Genomic DNA, 24425 nt, shown 5'->3' with positions numbered 1-24425 from the left:
CAAACAACACTTGATGGCATCCTTGATGGCATCCTTAAAGATTTTTGAAGTATTATTATGGATTTCAACTTCACCACTTGGAATTCATGGTTTAGCTTCATTGTAAGCAGCAACCCTATTTAAAGGAATGGCTTAACCTTGTTTTAAAGCTAGCTAAACCTGGCAATTGTATAATAGATGTTAATGTTCTGTTCTATTACCAAATTGGGTGAACATGCAACTCAAACAGACTTGACGTAAAAATGAGAATGAAAATGGGAAATATGTTAAAGAGACAGCAACCCGATTAAACAGCAGACAACACCCGAAGGCCACCAATGGGCCTTCAACGCTAAGAGATTATCACGCACACGGAAGTGGTCCTCATCTGGCTCTTACATAAAATTGTGTACTAGCTTAGTGAAAATGGACGTCACTTAAACTTTAAAAAAATATATAAATGAACTTAGATAAATTAGAAAAAAAACCATACAAGACTTACAATGGCCAGACGCTCCTAACTTGGAACAGGCGCAAAATTGCGGCGAGGTTGAATATGTTTTTTTGAGATCTCAACACTCTTCTTATACCTCTAGCCAATGTAGAATAAATAAAAAAACGTGACGTGTTTTGTGAGTATCACCGTCAGTGCACGTTTAAGATCATTCTCAACAAGCTATTTTTGAGTGGTCCATAATTGACCGGTTGTTTGACAACTTATTTTTCATACTGGTTTTGATTTTGATAAATTTTCTGTGGTCTTTTTATTTGTTACTTAGTTTGCATTGTCTAAATCTGTAAGTATTCTTACTTTTTGAGTTAAGCCTTTTCAATTAATGTCGAATACTCATCTGTGGCCTTTCGTGTCGTTTTGTTACACCACTGTCTCAGGTTAGGGTGAAGGTTGGCGCTAGATTGAACGCGCAAACCCGCTGCATTTCGCTGCATTTGTTTGCACCTGTCCTAAGTCAGGAACCTGATGATCAATCATTATGGTTGTCGTTTTTTTTTTTAATTTGTTCATACGTGTTTCTCGTTTCTCGTTTTTTTTATATTGATTAGACTCTTGGTTTTCCTTCTAGAATGGTTTTATACACTATTCAATTTAGGGGCCCTTTATAGTTTGCTGTCAGGTGTGAACCAAGGCTCCGTATTGAAGACTGTACTTTGACGAATAATAGTTTACTTTTACAAATTTTATCTCGAATGGAAAGTTGTCGTGGGAATATTTGGGATCCAGTGGTCAAAAGTTTTAGTAATTGATAAGATATTTGTCCGAATCGCACAATTGGACACCACACCGAACGCCAAAAGGCCAAAAAAATGTAATTGAAAGCAGTATGCACATACACTGAAAGGTAAGCAGGTCTTGTTCCGCTAGAGGCACTCATCGTGTTAATAATTAAAAAAAAACATTTAAAAGTCTCATTCGTTTATGTCATAAAACTTAAAATTATGCTGTGAACATTGGACTCCGTAATGGTTGTTTGAAACATGCATGAAATATTTGCCACTGTACGTTAACAACCAATAACCGATGAATGAAATAATGGAATGAAGCCTATATATATAAGAAGAGTATTTATCCCCGGCTTAGTATATATCTAGGATTTTCATTGGTTAACGCACGTCGTTACAAAACCCATAGCCCCTGGGTGTTTCTAACCCATATCCCCGGACGTTACTATCCATTTACCCGGGGGATGGCACGCGCGTTTATACGCTGACGGCGTCCATATTGAAAATGGCAAAAGCGTTTTGCTTCTCACACAGAAAATGAAATTCTGGACAAAAGATCAAAAACATTGCGTCATCAATAGAAAAAGCAAACAAAAGGGCTGGTAACTTACTACGAGAATACCTCGCAGAGAAAAATGAAGACACACTGTTTGAACAGTATGGGCCTGGTCGGCTAAATGATGTTCTGAAATTTTTTTATCTTGACGCCCGTAAACCAGATGGAGAGATGTATAAAGTAAATTCGCTGGGTTCATTCCGATACTCTCTAAATAGATATCTAAAGGCTCCCCCTTTTTTAAAGGAATTTGACATTATGAAACATGAAGCCTTTAATGAATCAAATCAAGTATTTAAAACCGCCCTTACAGAATTAAAAGCCAACGGAAAAGGAGCCACACAGCACTTTCCAATAATATCAGAAATTGACAGGACAAAATTGTACTCTTCAACTTTTATGCAAACAAACTCCCCTACTGGTTTATTAAATAAGGTACAATTTGACATACGAATGTACTTCTTTAGACGAGGGGCTGAAAATATGGATAAGATGACAAAAGACACGTTTATAGTTAAAACAGATCCAAAAACAAAACAAAGTACGTGACAAAAGAAATGGACGAACTTACCAAAAATCACCGCTTCAATGACAAGGAAAATGTCACTGCAATTATGCCAGAGCAACCTGATAGTCCGTTCTGTCCAGTGGCAGCTTTTCAGAAATACATTTCAAAATTGCATCCTAAATGCAACAGGTTATGGCAAAGACCACTGGGATCCTTTTATGAAGATTCTGCTTCTTGGTACTGTAATTCTCCAGTTGGTCGTGACACTTTGGCTCAATTTATGAATAAATTAAGTAAACTTTGTTCATTATCACAAGTTTACACAAATCATTCAATTCGAGCGACCGGTGCAACAATTCTTACAGAAAGCAGGTACTTTGCTGATGCACAAATTATGTCTGTCACTGGCCACAAAAGTGTGTCGAGTTTGGCAATATATCAAAGAACTTCCGACAAGGCAAAATTCCAAATGGGACAAATAATTGATGCTGCAATGAATGGAAGAGATCCTGATGCAAATGCCTTACCTGCCCCAAATCAACAACTAACATTACCTTCGCCTGTTCAACCGTTGGCACTTCCCACTTCGGCTAGATCCTCAACAATGGCGTCCACTTCACAAGTAACGCAAATGACAGAGTTCAGAAATCAGCTCTCTGGAATAAACTTTAATGAGTTGTTCAGCAACTATGACACTGTTCCACAAATGCCAGTTTTCCATGGTTGTTACATTGGATCCATCAACATACTGGTCGAGGACCAGTTACCGTCATTTTTTGTCAGTATATTTCATTTATCTTCTAAACGTGAGAACATTTAAATCTATCCTTTGACAAGGAAAGTGGTTACCAAAATTACTTTAATATTTCAATTGGTCAGTATTTAAAAGTAACTAAATTTCTCAGAAATTAACTTTTAACGGCGTCCGATTTCGTACGAGATTTGAAGATGCCGAGGACCAGTTACCGTCAGCACCGAAATTGTTACAATTCTCTCTCAATGGTTGTCAGATGAGTTTAAACACGGTCTCAAACTATTTTAACAAATTGTATAGTATTGATTTTTTACATTAAATGTTATGAATCAATTTGGAGATGAGCAAATATTTTTTTATCGCTGAAGCGTCGTCTTCGTTACGCAGGAGTTGTCTCTCTTTGCTTACCTCGTCAAAGTGCCTCATTTTAATTTGGCGCCCTTTTAGATGAATTGTAAACCCCGGCGTTGAACAACATGGAAAGCATGGCTGGAAGTGGAATGAAGTTGACTGACCAATTATGAGGAGAACAAATTTGAAGACAGACGAATAATCAGTCAAGATTTTACTCAAAACATGCAAAAAGACCGCACGTTTGGTGGTGATAGTCGAGATCGACTTGAAATCGGAACTTTCACTTTCAGACAGAGCCTCCAGTTTACATGCAGGTAATTTCACTGAAACGTAGGTCAACATTTAATTGATAGGTGACAATCAGACATTTTTCCATTTGTTATCAGTGTAGGATCCAAAACTTTTCCTAAAAGGGGAAGGGGTCTGACTGACCTAAGGCACTCTTTTTTTTTAATAGTCGTGCTTCAATGATTGATTGATTCCCTACATAATCAGCCAATTTTTTCCCACAAAGAAAAGGGGGTGATCTGCCTATGGTTATGACAACCTGAAGAAGGAGCGGTTGACCTTTTGATTCTAGTTGTTTTAAGGGGATGACGGCAATTTCAATATTTTTACGTCAAACCCTACCCCCCCCCTTTTTCAATGTGTCCTTTAAAAAGAGAAACAAGGGTTGATAGTATAAACACAACAGACAACACCAAGAAAGATGAGTGAAGAAGTTATGGAATTTTATTGACTTGTCTTAATATTACTGATAGTTTTCCCAACCTATTCCAGCAGCTTGTCCTTTCACATTGTATATATTTAATATCATAGGAAGTGCCCCCACCCTTTGTGAAACCAATTTGAGGGGTCTTCATTTGCATCACATGGTTAGGTTAACTTTTTAACATATGACTTGTGCTGATGTGTGTTGTGTTAGTACTTACAAATTATGCCACCTGCTAGCCCCTGAGTCTGAGTGTACCTAACTGTTTATGAGGTATGCTATAAATGTCCCAAATCTACTTTCAATAATGTAGCTGCATCTACTTTCAATAATGTAGCTGCATATCTGTACTAAAAATACTCTGTTAAATGTAATCACAATTACAGACAATTTTGAAATGAATGCAAGGGCTGTATAGCCAGCCATGGTACAAAATGTAGTTAACTTCCATCATCAATGCTCCAGACTAAAAAATATTGATTCAATTTCAGATTATTTAAAATTTTCAAAATTGTATCTAGAGTGGGGCACCCATATTCGCCGGGGACACAATTTCGCCGTTTTATGATTTTGAGGTGTAAAAACTTCAAAGGATGGCTGAAATGGAAGACATATACCGGTAAATGATATTATATAACAAATATGATTATTTTTTATAACAGACAAAATTGCGGAACCTACTGAAAAGGACCGAAAAACGGACAACCATTTTCGGCCAATTTCCTGAAGAAAAAACACGAATTCAAAGAAGTATTTCTTAGTAATTCTTTGACTGAATGCCCCTAAATTTCAGTTCTTAACACCTTTGAAATGTCTGCTATTCATCTATTATGAAATCGATTTGATCAATGTTATTAAAAGCTGCAGTTATTTGATTTTAAATTGATGTGTAAAAACAGCGAATATGTGTCCCCCATTGACATAAAATCAGGTAATTTCAAACACCCTTTAATCTAACTTTTCTGATGATTATATTCAAACAAACACGTTTTCAAGCTTAAGAATATTTTGCATTTGAAGTTATCTTCATATAGAAATATCAGTATACTTCAAAAACATTCACACCTGAACAGAAACTGGAAAACATGAAAAGATGTGGCGAAAATGAGCACCTCACTCTACATCTATTCATATAATACAGAAAGGTTTTGAAGTTTTCTAGACTAGAAAATACAAATTTATACTCATTATACCATCGCTTTAAAAAAAAAAGGGGGGGGGGGGTATACTGTTTTACCTCTGTCTGTCCTTCCGTCAGTCAGTCCATCCGTCCCATGAATATTTTTCTCAGGAACTACAACACAAGGATTTCTGAAATTTGGTTTCAGGATTTATCTAAGTCAGCTATACCGTGTGATGCGATTTCAGATTGATCACTTGACAACTTCCTGTTTACCGAACACTTGTATGATTTTACACATGATAGCCAAGTTGAAAATTGTCATCAAATTTTTCTCACAAACTGCAATACAAGGATTTCTAAAATTTGGTTTCAGGATTTATATAAGTCAGCTTAACCGTGTGATCACTGATGTGTTTTCAGATTCATCACTCAACAAAATCCTGTTTACCGAACACTTGCATATTTTTTCACTATTTATATTATCCACTTGCTGCTGGGGTATCATCAGTGAGCAGTAGCTCGCAGTTTCACTTGTTTGTACTTTAAATTGGTTAAAAGAAACTTGTTACACAAAAAAAATTGTCACCTTAATGTACCCCTCATGCATGTCTTACATTTAAAGGGATATTTAAAAACATTGTCATGGAAGGTCATCTAACAGGTTGTTCTCAACCTGGTTATGGTGCAATGTACATGTATTGCCTCCCTCTTGTTAAATATATTGGCTTTTATAATGATAAGCTCAATAGTTGGTCATACAATGTACATATGCTGCAGTTTATAGTAAGATGTACTTGTACTACTAGACTTCTTGACCTTGTGATTTATTGACCTATGTACATGTATGCATGTAATACTGTAATCAAATTTGCATGTTCCTGTACTAGACTCTTTGACATTGCTCTTGTGATTTATTGACATACAAATTACATGTACATGTGTATGTTATTTGGTTTTTATGTTTAATACCTTAATACATGTACATCTATTCTATACTATTAATTATGTTATTGTAGCTGTGTAGTTCATCTGTGTCTGCAATATTATACATGTACATGTAATTTTGTCAGATGTGTATGTCTTTCTGAAGGGATGCAACTAACCACAGCTGAAAGTTTTATATGAATATGCTATGATTTTAATTTGATATGTCTGTCTAGCAGGGTTCTTAGTCTTGAATGCACAATGTTTTTGTAAGATATAGGTAGCTGTCAGTTATCTGCGAGTACTCTCAGATCTGTACCTAGTGTCTTTTTCTTGTCAGATAAAATGTACAAGTACCCGGCCATGACCAAAAAGGTCCACCTGTATTTTTGTGCATCTGATGAGTTGAGCCTTTTTCAACTGATTTTTATAGTTGTTTCTAATGCTGTACTGTTGAACCACTGTCCCAGCTTAGGGGGAGGGTTGGGATCCTGCTATCATGTTTACCCTTGCCATATTATGGATGTGTGTGTCTGTCCCAAGTCAAAAGCCTGTAATTCAGTGGTTGTCTTTTTTTTATGTGTTACATATTTGTTTTTCATTCGTTTTTTGTACCCAAGTTAGGCTGTAGGTGACATTCAGGGTCTTCTATAGAAGACTATGTGGTATGGGCTTTGCTCATTGCTGAAGGCTGTACATTGACCAATAGTGTCATTTTCATCTCTTTTGGAGATTTGTCTTAATATTGGCAATCATAAGACATCTTTCTTTTTTTTATTCATCTGAATGTTTTTTTAGGGTCCCTAAAAGGATGAAGAATCTTCTTAATTTGAACTTGTGCAAATGTTAATATGTAGATAGACAACTACATGTACCATAAAACAAGAAACCAACAGATGAGTTTATAACGAAGACTACAGGTACAATATAATATTACATATTAAGGCATAAATCTAAATATACCTTATATTGACTGTGTTTGAAAAATACACTGTTTTAGTAATTATTCTGCTCATTTTGGAGGTCGTGATTTGCAAATAAACAAATATTTAAATTTGTATTTGTTTGATTTTGGCATAATAAAACAAAGTCAATGTTCAATTTCTGCTACTGTAAACACAATTTGTTTAATCTGAGTTTGCTAGTAGACTGAAGGTTAAATACACATGTCTGCTATATCATGTACAATTATTCATTAAGCTGCTACCCAACACCTGACTAAAATTAACTTGGCTCGTTCAATTTTCACAAAATTTTTACAAAATATTTACTTTGACCCTTTGAAATGAATACAAAAATTTCAAAAAACTTGAACCAATTGATTTCTGGGAAGAAATGGTTGAATATATTTCAGTTTGACAAACACTAGTTCGATCATTGAAAAGCTTAAAATTTCCTGAACAGTATAACATGATTAAAATGATTAACTGATTTTACAGAGTTATCTCCAGTATTTAAGGTACTACCTTAAATGAACAAAATATTATGTATATGTCATTCAGAAATTTTTCGATGTGAATACTATATAGCCTGACAACTGTCCATATCTTTTCAGATGATTAAAATGTTTATAAAAAGCTTTTATTAAAGTTAAAGATTATTGAAACTATCAATTTGATTATGATTCATAACATCTTCAAAAATCATTTGCTGATCTTTTACTTAAATATTGGTATATATAGTGTAAGATAATATTGTATACGTTATGCATGCATATCAAACTTGTTATTTGTCATTACATTTGCTTTCGGATCTTTCAAAAACCACATTTACTTAATTTTTTTTTTTTTGGATTAGAATATAAATGAATTACCAATAAGTTGAATAACAGAATAATTTTTCATATTATTATCTTTCATTAAATGATTTGTGAACCCAGATTATTGGTCAAAACTTTTTGTCTCTACCACTTCCTAATTATTTCTTTCAGAAACAATATGAAGACGTGCAAAAAAGGAAATCTAAATCTTAAACCTTATATGCCTTAATACCCAGAAAAAACTTTTAACTTTCTGCAGCTTACAACATGTACAATATACAGATAATAATAATAAGTCTTTTACAGATGATAATTGTATTATCGAATTAAAATCAATATTGCAGCAATAAGTTTGTTATGAACAGTATTAGATTTATATCAATATAATGCAATTTCGATCCAAAAAAAAATTAAAATAAATTTCACAGTTCTTCAAATTATACAGTCTGGAGAGATTTTAATTATATATTCCTTATTCTTCCATTGTCTCTATAATCTCCATATCGCTATCAAATTGTAAAAATTCTACCCTTATTAAAGGGGTCTTTACTCTGGTACTTCTTCTATTATCTACCATGTCTACAGATGATTTAGTACATGTAGCATACTGGTGGAATTCAGCAGTGATTTGTTGGTTACATTGCTGCATATTTCTTTTTTCTTCCTTCTTCTGTCTCTTCCTCTCTCTTTCCTCTTCCTTTTCGGTGTCTCTTATTTCTCTGTCTCTTTTCTTTCTTTCTCTTTCTTCTTTCTTTGCTTCCTTCAAAACTTCAGCTTCTTCCTTTTTTCTAGCTCTTTCTGTTTTTCTTTCTTCTTTTTCTTCTGCCAACTTTACTGCCTCATCACGCTTTGACTGTAGTTTTTGAAGCATTTCATCCCCTGTTATTACCCTGGCTTCTGTTATGATTTTACTAGAAGTTTTTTTTGCTAGAGATGGATTTGCTGGAGGTAACAGCACATCTGCTAAACTTTTTGGAATTAAGTTTTTTGTTACAAGTGGATTTTCAGTTGGTTCATTTATGCTCATCTCTATTTCTTTAACATAGGAGATAGTGTTGCCACAACAGTGACAAAGAATTGTTGATTCCTGGAGCTCTGTAAAAGAAAAAAACTCGAGGTACAAAAATGTAGAATTTAACAAAAGATTAAATAACTCAGAAGTTAATGGGCAAGCAAGAATAACACTATTGAAACTATTTATTTGTTGCTGTGTTACATTTTTTTGTATATTAACACATACGATACATACACCTTTAATTAGACTAATTACCGGATTTGTTATCACATAAGCAACATGACTGGTGCCACATGTGGAGCAGGATCTGCTTACACTTTGGGAGCACCTGAGACCACTCCTAGTATTTGGTTGGGTTCATGTTGTTTTTTTCATTTTTAGCCATGGCGTTGTCAGTTTGTTTTAGATTTATAAGTTTGATTGTCCCTTGGGTATATTTTGTCCCCTCTTTTTTTTAAATGGCTATTTAATCCAATCCTGGAAAAACAGTCATTTGTATAACTTCCTGTTTGGGTCAGGCATGCAGGTCCTCAGTAGTGAGCTGAGGGAGGAAAAACTTTAGAAAGCGATCATTAAGAAACTTTGATAGGGTATGATCCACTATTTCTAAATTGAAAATGAAGAAAAAGAATATTTTGTTTGAAATATGTGCGATAGGTTAAACAGGTCTCATGAAAAAGCATCATGTATGTCGCATGGTTTAAAAAAGATCCCAGTTAGCTTCAACCATTTGTCAACTGGATGAAAAAGTTGTGTAATTTTAGAATGGAATGATTAGTGATTAGGTATATTTATAGCCTGTCCCAAGTCGAGAGTTTGTAATTGTTTGTTTATATGTAATCCCCATTGGTCAATCAATTTTCCCCAAATTAAGTGAAGAGGTGGGTGTGGGGGTCAGTGAAAAAACTATGTGAATTAAGTTTTTTATCCTACATTGAAATTTTGATGTCATCAATAAGTCACCATGGGAAACACAAACAAATGTCTTCGTTTAGAAAACCACTGAACATGCTGAATGGAATGAAACCAAGCATAGCATGAATGTTCTTAATGAGATAATGACCAGTAGTTATTACTTTTTAGCCAATCCAACTTCTAAGATGCCTAGATGGCCACCATGGTGGGGATTAAGTTTAACATAGGACCCTATGGGAAATACATACAAATTTCTTCTTTTAGAGAAACACTGAATGGAATGCAGTTAAAAATTTTATACGAAACACAAAAATTAAGAAGTGTTGGTCGTATATTGGTATCACATCATCATTGAGAGAAAAGTAAAATCACAAAGATACTGAACTCGGAGGAAAATCCTATCAGGAAGTCCATAATCACATGGCAAAATCAAATGACAAAACACATCTAAAATGAATGGACAAGAACTTCCCACCTCTAAACAGTCAGCAATATTCTTGACTTTTTTTTCAAAACTACCTCCACCCTTTTTTATTCGAAAATATGCGTAATTTTCATCAAATTGGGAATTTTGGAATAAACGATGAATTTGACTGAAACTTCAATTTACAGACTCCATTTCAAGAGTCAAACCCTGCTTTGAAATAAAACCTCTTTTTGTCAGTGATGATACATAACCAGACCCTCAAATCTGCACCTACAGTAATTTTAGGCAAGAAAAAAGTTAAAATGAGTGTTTGTCACTTTGAATTCATGCACAATTAGTACTGAGACTGCACTGTTTGGGAAAAAAGTTGTTTTTGGGAATATTTTAAGCCATTTTTTTTTCAAATTGGGATTTTCCTCCAGGGGAAAAGCCTTTTTCTCCATTAATATAAGGCAAACAATATCACTGCTTAACAATATGTATTCATGTATGGGATAAGGCCATAATAAATAATAGGTTTGTTTGCCCAAACGTACCTACCCAGAAAAAAGCTGCCTACTCAAATTCTTTTATTGTCCTGATTTGAAGAAGTTTTTTTTTTAATCAAATAGGCATGAAGACTAATAAACATCTGATACTTCAATTTCTTTTTGCCTACCTACCTACCCACTGTCTCAACCTTTGGGTAGGGTTTGGGCAAACCAAAATATTTTTAAGTATGGCCTAAGGCCTTAATTAATATATTGTTTGTTTTTCCCAAATCCCGATTCTACGAAGCCAGGTGTGGGTAGGTACAATGTAGGTATGGAAATAATTTTATTTTTCCAAAAAGCTTGAACATTATCGGACAATCCTGCAAGCCTGAAAATCAGAAATGAATTAAATAATATTCGATTTAGTTATGACAATAAAATTTTAATATGAGTAGCACCATTTTTGCAAGGTTTGTCGGGATTTTGGAAACAAACAATATTTTATTTCAGGCCTAATATAACAAATCAAATGAAATAAATAGTTTACCATTATTGGTGATTGTTGTTGTATCTACATCTGTAGTTTCTTTATTTGTCTTTTCAGATTTGTTGAAGTCGGCGGGCGCAAGTTGTGAATTTGGAATTATGGATCTGTCTACAGGATACATTCCAGATTTCCTGAAAGACTCTTTGACCCTTGCTAGTGTTGTAGTCTGGTCAATTGCAGTGCTGCAAATAAAAATGATACCCATTACTGAAGAAAAAAGTGTAAGTTGCATGTTCTTGTCAGTGTTTATATATGTTACAGAAATTAGATTATACAGTTCATGTGAAATTGAAGTTTGAAGTCTGCTGACAAAAAACTGAAAATCAGTAAGTATTTAACACCATTAACTTAAAAAATACTTGTTGAGGCCAAATAAAAATATATACTGCAGCTGTCCTATTTGAGCAGTCAAATTGCATTGACTGTATATTTATATGTCATATACAGTCCATGACCGTATATCACCTTGTTTATGAGGTTGACAATGCGTTTCCGTAGAATTTTATTTATGACGTCAATAAAACACACAGGTTTTGGAAATTTTACGTCGTTCGCTCCAAATTTAAAAATGATTGTTTTTACACTAAATACTTCATTTAAAACACTTATATGAGTTGCAGTATATAAAGGATAACCATACATTGTCTCGAAATATCAATCGGTTATTTGTACTCGGCTCGAAACAGGTAGAAATGCTCGGCACAGCCTCGCTTTCTACCTGTTTCTAAGCCTTGTACAAATAACATTGATATTTCGAGACAATGTATGGTTATTCTATGTGTGTGGTTCCAGTTACATACTTTTAAAAAATGAGGTCGGTAGGTCGGCAAATAATTTTTTATTTATTTTTATTTTTGAATGTCAAAATCTGGAAAAAATTGTGTGTTTACCGAAATTGTTTCCAGTATTATACACACCCCAACCGGAAGTCCACCATTTTTAGATATGTTTTGTTGTAAAATAAACAGTCATGATATGTTTTTAGTTAATTTTGTTGCATTCTGTTATGAATTGTTACATTTTAGCCATATCAGATACTTGTGATGGAAATTCAGATGATAGAAATCTATGAATTTAATTATTTTAATTCCCAATCCTCAAAATTTGATTGCTTGAAAATTCGGTTGTACCAAAAAAATACATAAACATATAATCCAAGCATATGTACATGTAAATACCTTAATAAAGCAGGAAACTTGGCTTTGCCTATGGTGGCACACTTGTTCAGGTTTCCCAAGGTAACTGATAATTGGTTCACTTTTTCTTTTAGAGGTCCAAAGATGGCAACATCCAGTGGCTGCAGCAGATGTGTAGTATGAGGTGGTAAACCAATGATGTGAATGTTGTTAGCTTTGGCCTTCTCTATCAGGTCAATACTGATATGGGAATCGTGGTTATCAAAAATCAGCAGTACTGGTCTTCTTGTTCCACAGAATGGTATGAAAACTTTGTCGAACCAGTTTTCAAACAACTCGGTATCCATGTACCCGGATTCAGAGGATCCATATAACCAGTTATCTGGAACACCATCCTTAAAGCTCCTATGAGGCAGGCAACCATCAAAAATCAGAAATGAAGGGAGGACATGTCCATCCGCTGCTATGCACATGTGAACTGTAATGTGACCATGGACTAATACTTTCTGTTGGTAGCTGTGTGACCCTTTTAGTGTTAAAACTTTTTCCTTACTTTTTTCTTTACCACTGAAGCCAGACTCGTCACAGTTAAATATCTGGTTGGGTTTATTTGTTAATCCTAAAGAGTCGACTGTGTCCACTAGCAACTTGAAATATTGGTCAACCACAGTGACATTAGACATGCGTCTCCTGGCTTTGTCCTGCTGTTCTGGTAGTTTTTCCGACAATTCAGGGTGTCTGTTTAGAAGTTTGTTGACCCATTTGTTACTAGGACCTTTTTCCATATTGAATAAAGTTGATCTACCTGATTTCTCAATGATAGAAATTACGAATGCTTTTAACATTCTTCTTGTCAAAGGAAAACCTCTCTCTGCCATATACTTGACGTAGTTTATTAAAGATGTCTCTTCCTCATCTGTCAGCATCTTTGAAGGTCCATTCAAATGGTTGTCATACTTCCCATTGACATGGTCTGATATGGTTGTCCTTGGTACCCCATATTCTGTAGCTGCTTTAGAAATACTTAATTTGTTTGAATTTACTGCACCAATGGCCTTATCAAGGGACTCCTGCAGGTATTGCTTTTTTTGTGGCATCCTTAAAAGTAAAAATAAATACATTCGTATATTTGGATAAATGTCAATGAAGGCATATATATATATGAAGATTTAATCTACAGAATAAATTTCTAAGGACACAAGAAATATAATTGCCAATGAGAAAACTCTCCACCAAACCAAACTTTAACAATGAGCAAACCCAATTTAGATTGTAAGCAAAATAAAATAATGCTTGAATAATTATTGTCAAGTCTGCCAAAAACTCACAGAAAGCTTGGCATATGGATAGTTACAACAGTGGTGTACAAGCTAACTGCTTTTTATCTTAGAAGGTGAAAGACCTGGATGCTTCATACTTTGTATATAGATGCCTCATGTTACGAATTTTCCATCTCACATTTATATTGACCTCATTTTCCTGGTTCAATGGTTATAGCTTAGTTTTTATATGACTGCAAAAATTGATTTTTTTTTGTCTTATATCATTTATATTGTTATCACGTTTCTGTCGTCGTATTTGTCTGTGGGGTCCGATTACTTTTAGTTTTCGCTCTCGAACTTTAGTAAAAGTGAATAGAAATTTTAACACAAGATTTATGGCCTTAAAAGGAAGGGTGGGATTGATTTAGTAAGTTTTGGTCCCAACAGTTTAGGAATAAGGGGCCAAAAAGGGCCCAAATAAGTATTTTTAGCTCACCTGGCCCGAAGGGCCAAGGGCCAAGTGAGCTTTTCTCATCACTTGGTGTCTGTCGTCGTTAACTTTTACAAAAATCTTCTCCTCTGAAACTACTGGGCCAAATTAAATAAAACTTGGCCACAATCATCATTGGGGTATCTAGTTTATAAAATGTGTGTCGTTACCCGCCAAACCAACCAAGATGGCCACCATGGCTAAAAATAGAACATAGGGGTAAAACGCAGTTTTCGGCTTATAACTCAAAAACCAAAGCATTTAGAGCAAATCTGACATGGGGGTAAAATTGTTTATCAGGTCAAGATCTATCTGCCCTGAAATTTTCAGATGAATCAGAGAACCTGTTGTTTGGTTGCTGCCCCTGAATTGGTAATTTTAAGGAAATTTTGCTGTTTTTGGTTATTATCTTGAATATAATTATAGATAGAGATAAACTGTAAGCAGCAATAATGTTCAGCAAAGTAAGATTTACAAATAAGTCAACATGACCAAAATGGTCAATTGACCCCCTAAGGAGTTATTGTCCTTTATAGTCAATTTTAAACAATTTTCTTAAAATTTGTAAATTTTTACTACCGGTAACATTTCCCACAGAAACTACTGGGCCAAGTTCATTATAGATGGTGATAATTGTAAGCAGCAAGAATGTTCAGTAAAGTAAGATGTACAAACATATCACCATCACCAAAACAAAATTTTGTCATGAATCCATCTACTTCCTTTGTTTAATATTCACATAGACCAAGGTGAGCGACACAGGCTCTTTAGAGCCCCTAGTTTGGTTTTGGCACTATATATTTAGTTTAAGTAAATAGAGATTTATGAAATTTTGACATAAGGTTTGTGACTACAAAAGACAGGTTGGAATTGATTTTGGAAGTTAAGATTCCAACAGTTAAGAAATTAGGGGCCAAAAAAGGGCTCAAATAAGCATTATTCTTGGTTTTTGCACAGTAACTTAAGGATGTACTTAGGTGAGGTTTTAGAATTTGTGCCAATGCTTGTACTCCTTGGTGTTTTTCCATACAATACAATGTGAAATATTTTGCCCCATAACACCCATTCATTTTAAGACTAAATAGCTCATGAAAGGTCATCTACCAAAATTTTAGAAGATTCTTAATTTTCTTTCTTTTGTTTTGAGACCTAATAATACCAATGCAAATATAAGGTAAAACTCAGAGTCGGCCTTTTCCGGCCATATTTTAAATCTCGAATATCTCGAAAAGGAGGTCCATGACCTATCAATATTTTTAACTTAATTTTATCCTTAGTTGATGCTCTACCAGCTTATAGTATCAATTTTAACATCTTACTGTGTATGTAGATTCTTGATTGTTGGTCCCAGTTTCAAATTGGTCTACATTAAGGTCCAAAGGGTCTAAAATTAAACTTAGTTTGATTTTAACAAAAATTGAACCCTTGGGGTTCTTTAATATTTTGAATCTAAAAATGTACTTAATTATTGGCCCAGTTTTCAATTTGGCCCAAATCGAGGTCCAAAATTAAATTTTGTTTGATTTCATCAAAAATTGAATAATTGGGGTTCTTTGATATGCCAAATCTAACTGTGAATGTAGATTCTTAATTCTTGGTCCTGTTTTCAAATTGGTCTACATTAAAGTCCAAAGGGTCCAAAATTAAATTAAAAGTTTGATTTTAGCAAAAATTTAATTTTTGGGCTTTGATATGCTGAATCTAAACATGTACTTGGATTTTTATACGACTGCAAAATTTGAAAAAAATTGTCGTATATTGCTATCACGTTGGCGTCGTTGTCCAAATACTTTAAGTTTTCGCGTTTTTGCACTCTAACTTTAGTAAAAGTGAATAGAAAATTATGAAATTTTAACACAAGGTTTATGACCACAAAAGGAAGGTTGGGATAGATTTTGGGAGTTTTGATCCCAACAGTTTAGGAAATTAGGGGCCAAAAAGGGCCTAAATAAGCATTTTCTTGTTTTTCGCACAGTAACTGTAGTTTAAGTAAAAAGAAATCTATGAAATTTTGACACAAGGTTTATGACCACAAAAGGAAGGTTGGGAGTGATTTTGGGAGTTTTGGTTTTAACAGTTTAGGAATTGGGGGCCAAAAAGGAGTCCAAATAAGCATTTTTCTTGGTTTTCGCACCACAACTTAAGTATAAGTTAATAGAAATCTATGAAATTTAAACACAGGGTTTATGACCACAAAAGGAAGGTTGGTATTGATTTTGGGAGTTTTGGTCCCAACAGTTAAGATTAAAGAATTAGGGGCCAAAAAGGGGTCCAAATAAGCATTTTTCTTGGTTTTCGCACCATAACTTTAGTATAAGTAAATAGAAATCTATGAAATTTAAACACAAGGGTTATGATCATAAAAGGAAGGTTGGTATTGATTTTGGGAGTATTGGTCCTAACAGTTTAGGAATAAAGGGTCTAAAATTAAACTTTTGTACTTAGATTTTTTATTATTGACCCAGTTTTTGAAGTTGGTCCAAATCGGGGTCCAAAATTAAACTTTGTTTAATTTCATCAAAAATTAAATAATTGGGGTTCTTTGATATGCCAAATCTAACTTTGTATGTAGATTCTTAATTTTTGGTCCCGTTTTCAAATTGGTCAACATTAGGGTCCAAAATTAAACTAAGTTTGATTTTAACAAATTTAATTCTTGAGCTTTGATAGATGCTGAATCTAAACATGTACTTTGTGATTAGGTCTAGTTTATGGTGAACCACAAGTGGTAGGTCAATCATATTTGGTATGCAGTTGTATAATATTAAGAAGAAGATGTGGTATGATTGCCAATGAGCATACCATAGTCCGCTATAAAAGGCCCCGATAAGACTAATGTAAAACAATTCAAACGAGAAAACTAATATTGCCACATCTCATTTCCATGGGGGATTATTTGGCCCTGCTCCCTCAGTCATGGTCTATTGACTTAACTTTTGCTTATTTTATATGTATTATTTTGTGATTAGGTCAGTTTATTGGGCACCACAAGTGGTAGGTCAATGATATTTGGTCTGCAGTTATTTCAGCATTGGCATATCTCATTTGCATGGACATAATTACGCTCCGCCCCCTTAGTCATGGTCTATTCACTTTGAATTTTTTTCTTGTTTGTCATGTATTCGTTTGTAGATTAGGTCAGTTCAAGGTGAACCATTAGTGGTACGCCAATGTTGATTGGAGTTTGTTTAGCCATGTTTCATTGACTTGGAATATTTGCATAACTTGTGTAAGATGTTAAAGCATTGCTATTTTTATTTCAACATTTTCGTATCGAAATTAAAAAAGGCGACACATATCTCTGATAACAGCTTCTTAAAACTTTAATAACTTTCTTAAACTATCCTTGGTCCTTGTTGGTTTGTGCCAAACTTGGACAAAAGCTTGTCTATGTCGTATGATCATAAGAAAGTATCCAGAGGTAAATTTTGTAAAACGATAAATCAATTTTGTTCGTATTTTACTTTAAATGGACTTGGATTTTCTGCCAGGAAACGAAAAATTGTTACCTTTCTTGTACTATTTTTGATTCGTACCAAACTTGGACAGAAGCTTGTTAATGATTAAAAGCTTGTATCTTGAAGGAAATTTTGTACCTGTGTATCTGTATTTTACTTGTAAATGGACCAGTTAACAGTACGTCCAGTCTGCAGTTAAAGTTTACAAACATTTATTAGATTCATTTACTATCCTGGATTTTTACCTAACTTGGACAGAAGCTTCTTACAATCAAACGATAGTATCAAGCGGTATATTTTTATTGATTCTTTTCCTCATTTTTGTTGACCCTTCAATTTACAGCAGAAGTAGGCGGGACACTGGGTTCTGCGGAACCCTTACAAATTTTTAGGTCTTGTCCTCTAGTTCATATTGGAGCGTTTTATGCTGTTTTGTGTACTCATCTCGCTGTTGTTGTATGTTATGATTGCATGTTGTACTTTTTCGTTGGAGTTTATTTGATGGTTGTACTCGGAAGACTTTAAAAGCCTGTAATGTTTTACTTATACATGTTATACAAATTGTGACCTGAATGGACAGTTGTCTCATTGGTAATCTAGTCACATTTTTTTCATATCTATGAGCATTTAATGTGGTATACAAAGTCCGTTTTAAAAGCGGGGGACTTTCTATACTAACTGGACTGAGTACTTTTAAAAACGATGCACAAATATTAAAATTATCGACTGATCTCGGCCGAGCTAATATTGGTATAAAAAGTCCCAGTTTGAAAGAAACCGTTGTTTGTTTCCTTGATTTAAGTACTGTATTCTGGTCTATTTGTTCGATGATATGACTTCTCTGTACGTCATTTTTTTCGATGTAGACCTTTGTGTTGGAGTTGACATGATGATGGTTAAAAGAAGAAAGAGTATAAGTGCTAGTTCTTCCACTCTATATGAAAGTCACAATTTGTAAACCTAGTAAACCATTAAAGGCCAAACGGACGGCTGTTGATACAAACGTTTGGCTGCCGCTATAATGCAAGCCTTAAAAATCCACAGAAAATGACTAGTGTAAAACCTTAAAAACAAGAAAACTAACTCTGGTACACCCACATTTCGCTAGTTCAGTGATAAGCTCTTGGAAGCCTCCCGAATTATTTTTCATAATTAATCAAATGTTTGTTACTGAAAACACAGAATTTAAACTGGAAGTACATAAACAAAGAATATGGTATCAGTAGCGTATCCAAAGAGGGGGTGGGGTGTTAAAACACTTATTTTTGCCATTTTTTCTGCATTTGAATGTGGACAAACAGTTAGACACCCCCCCAAAAAAAATACACACATTTTAAAATGGGTGGGATAGGTATGACTTGCAACTCTTTATAATAGATAAAAAGCAATGCCAAACGTCAAGTAATTCCGTCCATGTACAGGTTAACGAATTTAACGAATTTTGTGTACATTGGTTGTGAATATCCCTTATACACCCCTTAAAAGTAACAAGTGCTTGCTTGCTAATACAAAGATGTGACGTAATATCATAACAATGGCCTTGACTTTAAGCGTTGCAGTTTGTAAACAATGCTGGAGACGTACGATTTTATTCTCAAATGTGCATGATTTATGTTGTACAACCTGCAAAGGCAGTCTGGATCAATTTAGGAATAACATTTGTGAATTCCAAAATGTAAGTCAATATATTATTTTGTTATTAAAATCTCTTTTCTGGAAGGGAAAGCGTAATATGGTGTTTCAAATCAAGTAATGCAATGAATCAAATTTGTAGATTATAGGATACAGCAGATATATCTTTAATGTTTTCAATCTAAATGTTATATTATGTGTTCAAATATACGAAATAACATTTTCAACATCATTATCAAGTAGGAACAACCCGAAAATACAGCCACAAAAAGCAATATACAACGTCATTCAGCAACCATTTTTGCATCCCAGGTAAAAATCGGATAAAATGGCTCCCATTGAGAATCTTGGATGACAACAATTTTTATAAAATAAATTTGTATTCAAAATCGTGAAATGAATGGCTGAAACGATTCCCAAATGACGAACAGGGTTCTCGAAAATATGTAAACAAACCTTTTTTTGGTCAGTTTCTATTTATTTTTGCTACAAAGGATTCCCCCGTCTGAACATGCGATGCGAGGGTTAAAAAAAAAAGTGATTTTTGACAAATAAATAACCAAAAACTGATACTTACTGAACTAAATTTTGTCAACAACTTCTTGATGCTTGTCCGTTAAAAAAACACGATGACGTCATCGGATTGACCACGACGTTTCGCGGAAAAAATGCAAATGACGGTAACTGGTAACTGACGGTAACTGGTCGTCGACCAGTAAATATGAACAACAAATAAATAACTTTCACGTCCGAATGTAAAGAATATTGAGTTGATCCATATTTTTTCAGTCATTCAGAACAATAACAGTCTATTTTTCCTAAATTTCGTGTTGTTCCAGTGAATAAATTATAGTATGATACTAACAATATATATATAGTTAAACTTTGTTGACGGATATGGCTGAATTTGACCACTGTGACGATCACATTTCTAAACGTCATAAACAAAACAACGTTATCGTCGACTTGTCGCTGATACAACAAAGCCTTATAGATTTTAGCGCATTACAATCATCGTTTTATTTTGAGTTCATCGGTAAATCGAAGTAAAAGGAAGAAAGTGGGGTGAGTATATATGTTTTTGGTACCGTTTTCCTCTCGTACTCCTGGTTTCTGTCCTTGAATAGGTACAATAGCCGGATATTTTTGGCTGCCGGGTTCCTATTTATAACAAGAGGCTCTCAAGAGCCTGAATCGCTCACCTTGATTTTTTTGGTTAAATATCTCATCAATGATTATTTTGGCTTTTCAATTTATTTAAATGTTCTTTGAATCGTCCTATTTTCTTCAAAAGCAAAAAAAAAAATCATTTTCTCCTATGTTCTATTTTAGCCATAGGAGCTATGTTTCTGACATACAAGGAAATGAAATATAAAATTTATACTAGATACTCTGAAACTCATTTAGCCTAAGTTTGGCTGAAATTGATACAGCAGTTTCAAAGGAGACAGTTTCAAAGGAGAAGATTTTTTAAAGTAAGTCAACGTGATGAACAAATTGTGAAAAGTCTTTAAAGGGCAATAACTCCTTAAGGGGTCAATTGACAATTTTGGTCAATTTGACTTATTTGTAGATCTTACTTTGCTTAACATTTTTGCTATTAACAGTTTATCTGTATCTATAATAATATTCAAGATAATAACCAAAAACTGCAAAATTTCTTTAAAATCATCAATTCAGGGCATTATACCTGAAAAACCAGTTACCCAATTCGGCTGAAAATTTCAGGACAGGTAGACCTTGACCTAATAAATACTTTAACTTCTTGTCTTATTTGCTCTAAATGCTGGAGTTTTTGAGATATAAGCCAAAAACTGCATTTTACCCTGTGTTCTATTTTTAGCCATGACGGCCATGTTTTTTTACGAAATAAAAAATAAAGCACAAACTTTATTTTATACACCCTACTGATCATTCAGTTGAAGTTTGCTTGAATTTGGTTTAGTAGTTTTAGAGGAGAAGATTTTTTAAAGTTAGCAAATATGATGAACAAATTGTAAAAAAATTGTCATTAAAGGACAATAACCCCTTAAGGAGTCAATTGACAATTTTGGTCATATTAACTTATTTGTAGATCTTACTTTGCTGATCATTTTTGCTGTTTACAGTTTATCTTTATCTATAATAATATTCAAGATAATGACAAAAAACTGCAAAATTTCCTTAAAATTACCAATTAAGTGGCAGCAACCCAACAATGGTTTGTTTGATTCATCTGAAAATTTCAGGGCTGATAGATCTTGACCTAATGAACATTTTTATCCGGTCAGATTTGCTCTAAATGCTTTCGTTTTTGAGATATAAACCAAAAACTGCATTTGACCCCTATGTTCTATTTTAAGTAACAGCGGCCATGTTTTTTTGACGGATCAAAAATCGAAGCACACACTTTGTGCAGGATAATCTAAGGAACAATCATGCTAAGTTTCATCCAAATCCATTCAGTAGTTTCAGAGGAGAAGATGTTTGAAAATTGTTAACGACGACGACGACGACGGACGCCAAGTGATGAGAAAAGCTCACATGGCCTTTTAGGCCAGGTGAGCTAATAATTTTAAATCTGTTTTCCAATACTTTTTTTTTAATTTTGTGTTGATCTTTTTTGTTTTTAACTACAACGTATTTATTTAAAAAAAATTCTTAACATATATTCTTTTTTATACAGATATGGACATGTCAAACTTTAAGGATGACGAGCCGAATCAGCAGGCTGTGGTCAGGTTTTGTAGGGGCATTATAAGAGTAGTTCAGTTCGAGTTGCCACTTAAAAAATATGAGCAGTTAGAGGAAGCTATACTGGTTGCAGAAGCCAGAGAAGCAGAACTGGCAAAGGAATTAGGTAATGATTTAATTGGAAGTCACTTATTTGTGCATGCCATTCAGTCCTGCATCTTGCTCTGTTGGTAGTGAAAACTTTAGATTTTCTCTAACGTCTTAGTTTAGTCATGTTAGGCACAATATAAACCATTGAACACAGCTTATGTAGTGTATGTTCCTGGTACACGGATTGTCTTTCATATCGATAACCAAAATTGTAAATTTTACTTTATGCCTCATGTGGGGAAAATTTTAAAATTCAATAATGCTTTCTCCTTAGCAAGCTAATGTTTTAAAAGAAATGAAAATGGTGGATAGATGTTTGACACCAAACAATTTTGCGTTGTAATTTTGTATTTTCCGCATTCCGCTTACAGTGAATCTTTGTTTGATGTATGTACGCAGTCTTTACAAAAAAAAACCATTTCAATTGTACTTAAAGGAAGGTACAGATATGGGGACAAGTTTGATGAAAAAGAAATGTCGATTTTTAGCAGAGAATTCTGTCCAGCGAAGCAAAGTGTTGCCGAATTCAATTTTTTTCTTAATGAGTTTGAATGCATCGAAAGAGGAATAAAGGAATCGGAAGAAAAAGATACTGCGAAGAGAACTACTCAAGGAAGACTTAAAGACAGAAACAGAGAGACATTCTATTGACACAAAAGAAACAAACAATGAGATGATAAAAACAACTTCAGAAGATGTTGGTACCGAGGTAGCAGATACGAACGGTGTAAGAACAGAAGACAAGGACGCATTTATTACGCCACCTGCAGAAACAGACGGAACTTCTGCTATTGAAACAACAGAATGCAATGAGATTATAAAGACAACATCAGATGATGATACAGAGACAGCCGTGAGCACGAATTTAGAAAAAATAGAGGATCAGGACGCTCTCATTAGATCACAAGGTATATTGACAACTGTACTAACCCAAACAAATTTTCTTCAATTGAATTTTAAAATCGGATTCCGTTTCCTACTAATTTCTGTGATTTGCATTTCGTAATATCATTTCATTTTTTAAGTGTCGATGGTAAAGATACTAGTGAAAAATCTAACTAAGTCAGAAATACTGATAAACAAACAAACATTGACAGCTTAACCTTTTTCTGCTAACCTTAACCTTAGTCTGGTAACCTTATTAACCTTTAAGTTAGTCTGGTAACCTTAACCTTAGTCTAGTAACCTTATTAACCTTAGTCTAGTAACCTAAACCTTAGTCTAGAATCCTGTATCGTTTGATCATGGAAGTATTATATTGACACCTGTCAATATAATACTTCCATGGTTTGATAGATTCACGATCTGTTGTATATTTTCGATAAGTAAAGTATTAATCGAAGTTTGCCAGTTGTTGCAGCTTTAGTAGTCTAGTTGTTGTAGCAGTAGTATAAAGTAGAAGTAGTAGTTATAGTAGTAGTTAACAGAAAATGTTAGCATCTAAAAAGGGCCAGATAAATCTCTGGCAAAGAAATATTAATGTATGCGTATTTAAAAGCCATTTCATATGTGATCCGTTTTTTTGTTGTTTTTTTTTGGGGGGGGGAATTTTGAATATATATTTAATTTACACTTTCAGACTTCATTGAGGGGGGGGGGGGGGGGGGGGGTCTGTTCTGAATATATATTTAATTTACACTTTCAGGCTTCATTTATTGAACATTTATAATGAGTTGATTTTTAAGGTTTGATGATACCAAAAAGGCGTGGACAAATAATTGCAGTAAACCCCTTCAGTACGAGGAATTTCATCAATTTCAAATATCGGGTACGTAACACTAAACCTTAGTACACTCTAATCAACAGTAACACTGAACAACAGTTTACAGCAAAATACCTTGAGTGTGTAGGTAAAGGTATTATCTTTCATTTGTTTACTTGCTAGCTGAACCGTGAAGTATTTTTTTGGTTAGGTATACTACCTTCCGTTAAGAGTAGACCAGTTCAACAAACTGTAGAACTAGACTACTCCGAAAGGAGGGTAGCATAGTAAACTTTAAGCTAATAAGCAAGATAACATACACACTCAAGGCATTTGGCTGTAATCCTATCCACAACTATCGAGAATATCTTAACTATAATTAAATTGAACAAGAATACCATCTTGTCTACAATTCTCGGGTACGGAAACTGGACGCAAGTATTCTTGGCCACAACTATCGGATAGCTAACAATGATCGAGAGCTAGGATTCTAGAAAACACTTTTTGTATTACTTTCACATTGTACACCTATACTGACACAGACAAATAAATAGCAGGATAGAGATGTGAGAGATATTCAGAAATTATTTTGGTGACTACACCGGCTAAACTTTAAATCACAATTGTTCGAATAATA

General features: G+C 34.1%; 2 protein-coding genes and 1 long non-coding RNA gene across 3 annotated transcripts; 2 read left to right on the top strand and 1 right to left on the bottom strand.

Moving 5' to 3' along the window:
* The first annotated feature begins 3036 nt into the window (after nt 1-3036).
* On the top strand, nt 3037-8190 carry LOC139520044 (uncharacterized). The gene is made up of 3 exons (XR_011663801.1): nt 3037-3704; nt 6948-7069; nt 8080-8190. It is a non-coding gene; the product is annotated as an uncharacterized lncRNA (long non-coding RNA).
* Nucleotides 7246-19970, bottom strand: LOC139520043 (uncharacterized). Its single transcript, XM_071312460.1, has 4 exons — nt 19841-19970; nt 12464-13519; nt 11286-11467; nt 7246-9003 (listed from the first exon to the last, which is right to left on the bottom strand). The coding sequence occupies exons 2-4, from the start codon at nt 13516-13518 to the stop codon at nt 8381-8383; spliced, it is 1860 nt and encodes a 619-aa protein (XP_071168561.1). The 5' UTR covers nt 13519; nt 19841-19970; the 3' UTR covers nt 7246-8380.
* A 250-nt stretch (nt 19971-20220) lies between these two features.
* LOC139520041 (uncharacterized) lies at nt 20221-23855 on the top strand. Its single transcript, XM_071312458.1, has 4 exons — nt 20221-20328; nt 21929-22102; nt 22523-22994; nt 23772-23855. Exons 2-3 carry the CDS (start codon nt 21931-21933, stop codon nt 22735-22737), a joined length of 387 nt encoding a protein of 128 aa, XP_071168559.1. The 5' UTR covers nt 20221-20328; nt 21929-21930; the 3' UTR covers nt 22738-22994; nt 23772-23855.
* The last annotated feature ends 570 nt before the right edge of the window (nt 23856-24425 follow it).

This window comes from Mytilus edulis, chromosome 4 (genome assembly GCF_963676685.1).
Source record: "Mytilus edulis chromosome 4, xbMytEdul2.2, whole genome shotgun sequence".
Classification (NCBI taxonomy): domain Eukaryota; kingdom Metazoa; phylum Mollusca; class Bivalvia; order Mytilida; family Mytilidae; genus Mytilus; species Mytilus edulis.
This window is presented reverse-complemented; position numbering and strand designations above follow the sequence as displayed.

Coding starts and splice junctions, on each gene's coding strand:
- LOC139520041 (XM_071312458.1), top strand. CDS start 21,931: ATGGACATGTCAAACTTTAAGGATGACGAGCCGAATCAGCAGGCTGTG. Junction 22,103..22,522: donor AGAACTGGCAAAGGAATTAG/GTAATGATTTAA, acceptor TTGTACTTAAAG/GAAGGTACAGATATGGGGAC.
- LOC139520043 (XM_071312460.1), bottom strand. CDS start 13,518: ATGCCACAAAAAAAGCAATACCTGCAGGAGTCCCTTGATAAGGCCATT. Junction 11,468..12,463: donor AAGTTTCCTGCTTTATTAAG/GTATTTACATGT, acceptor TTTTATTTGCAG/CACTGCAATTGACCAGACTA. Junction 9,004..11,285: donor AACAACAATCACCAATAATG/GTAAACTATTTA, acceptor TTTCTTTTACAG/AGCTCCAGGAATCAACAATT.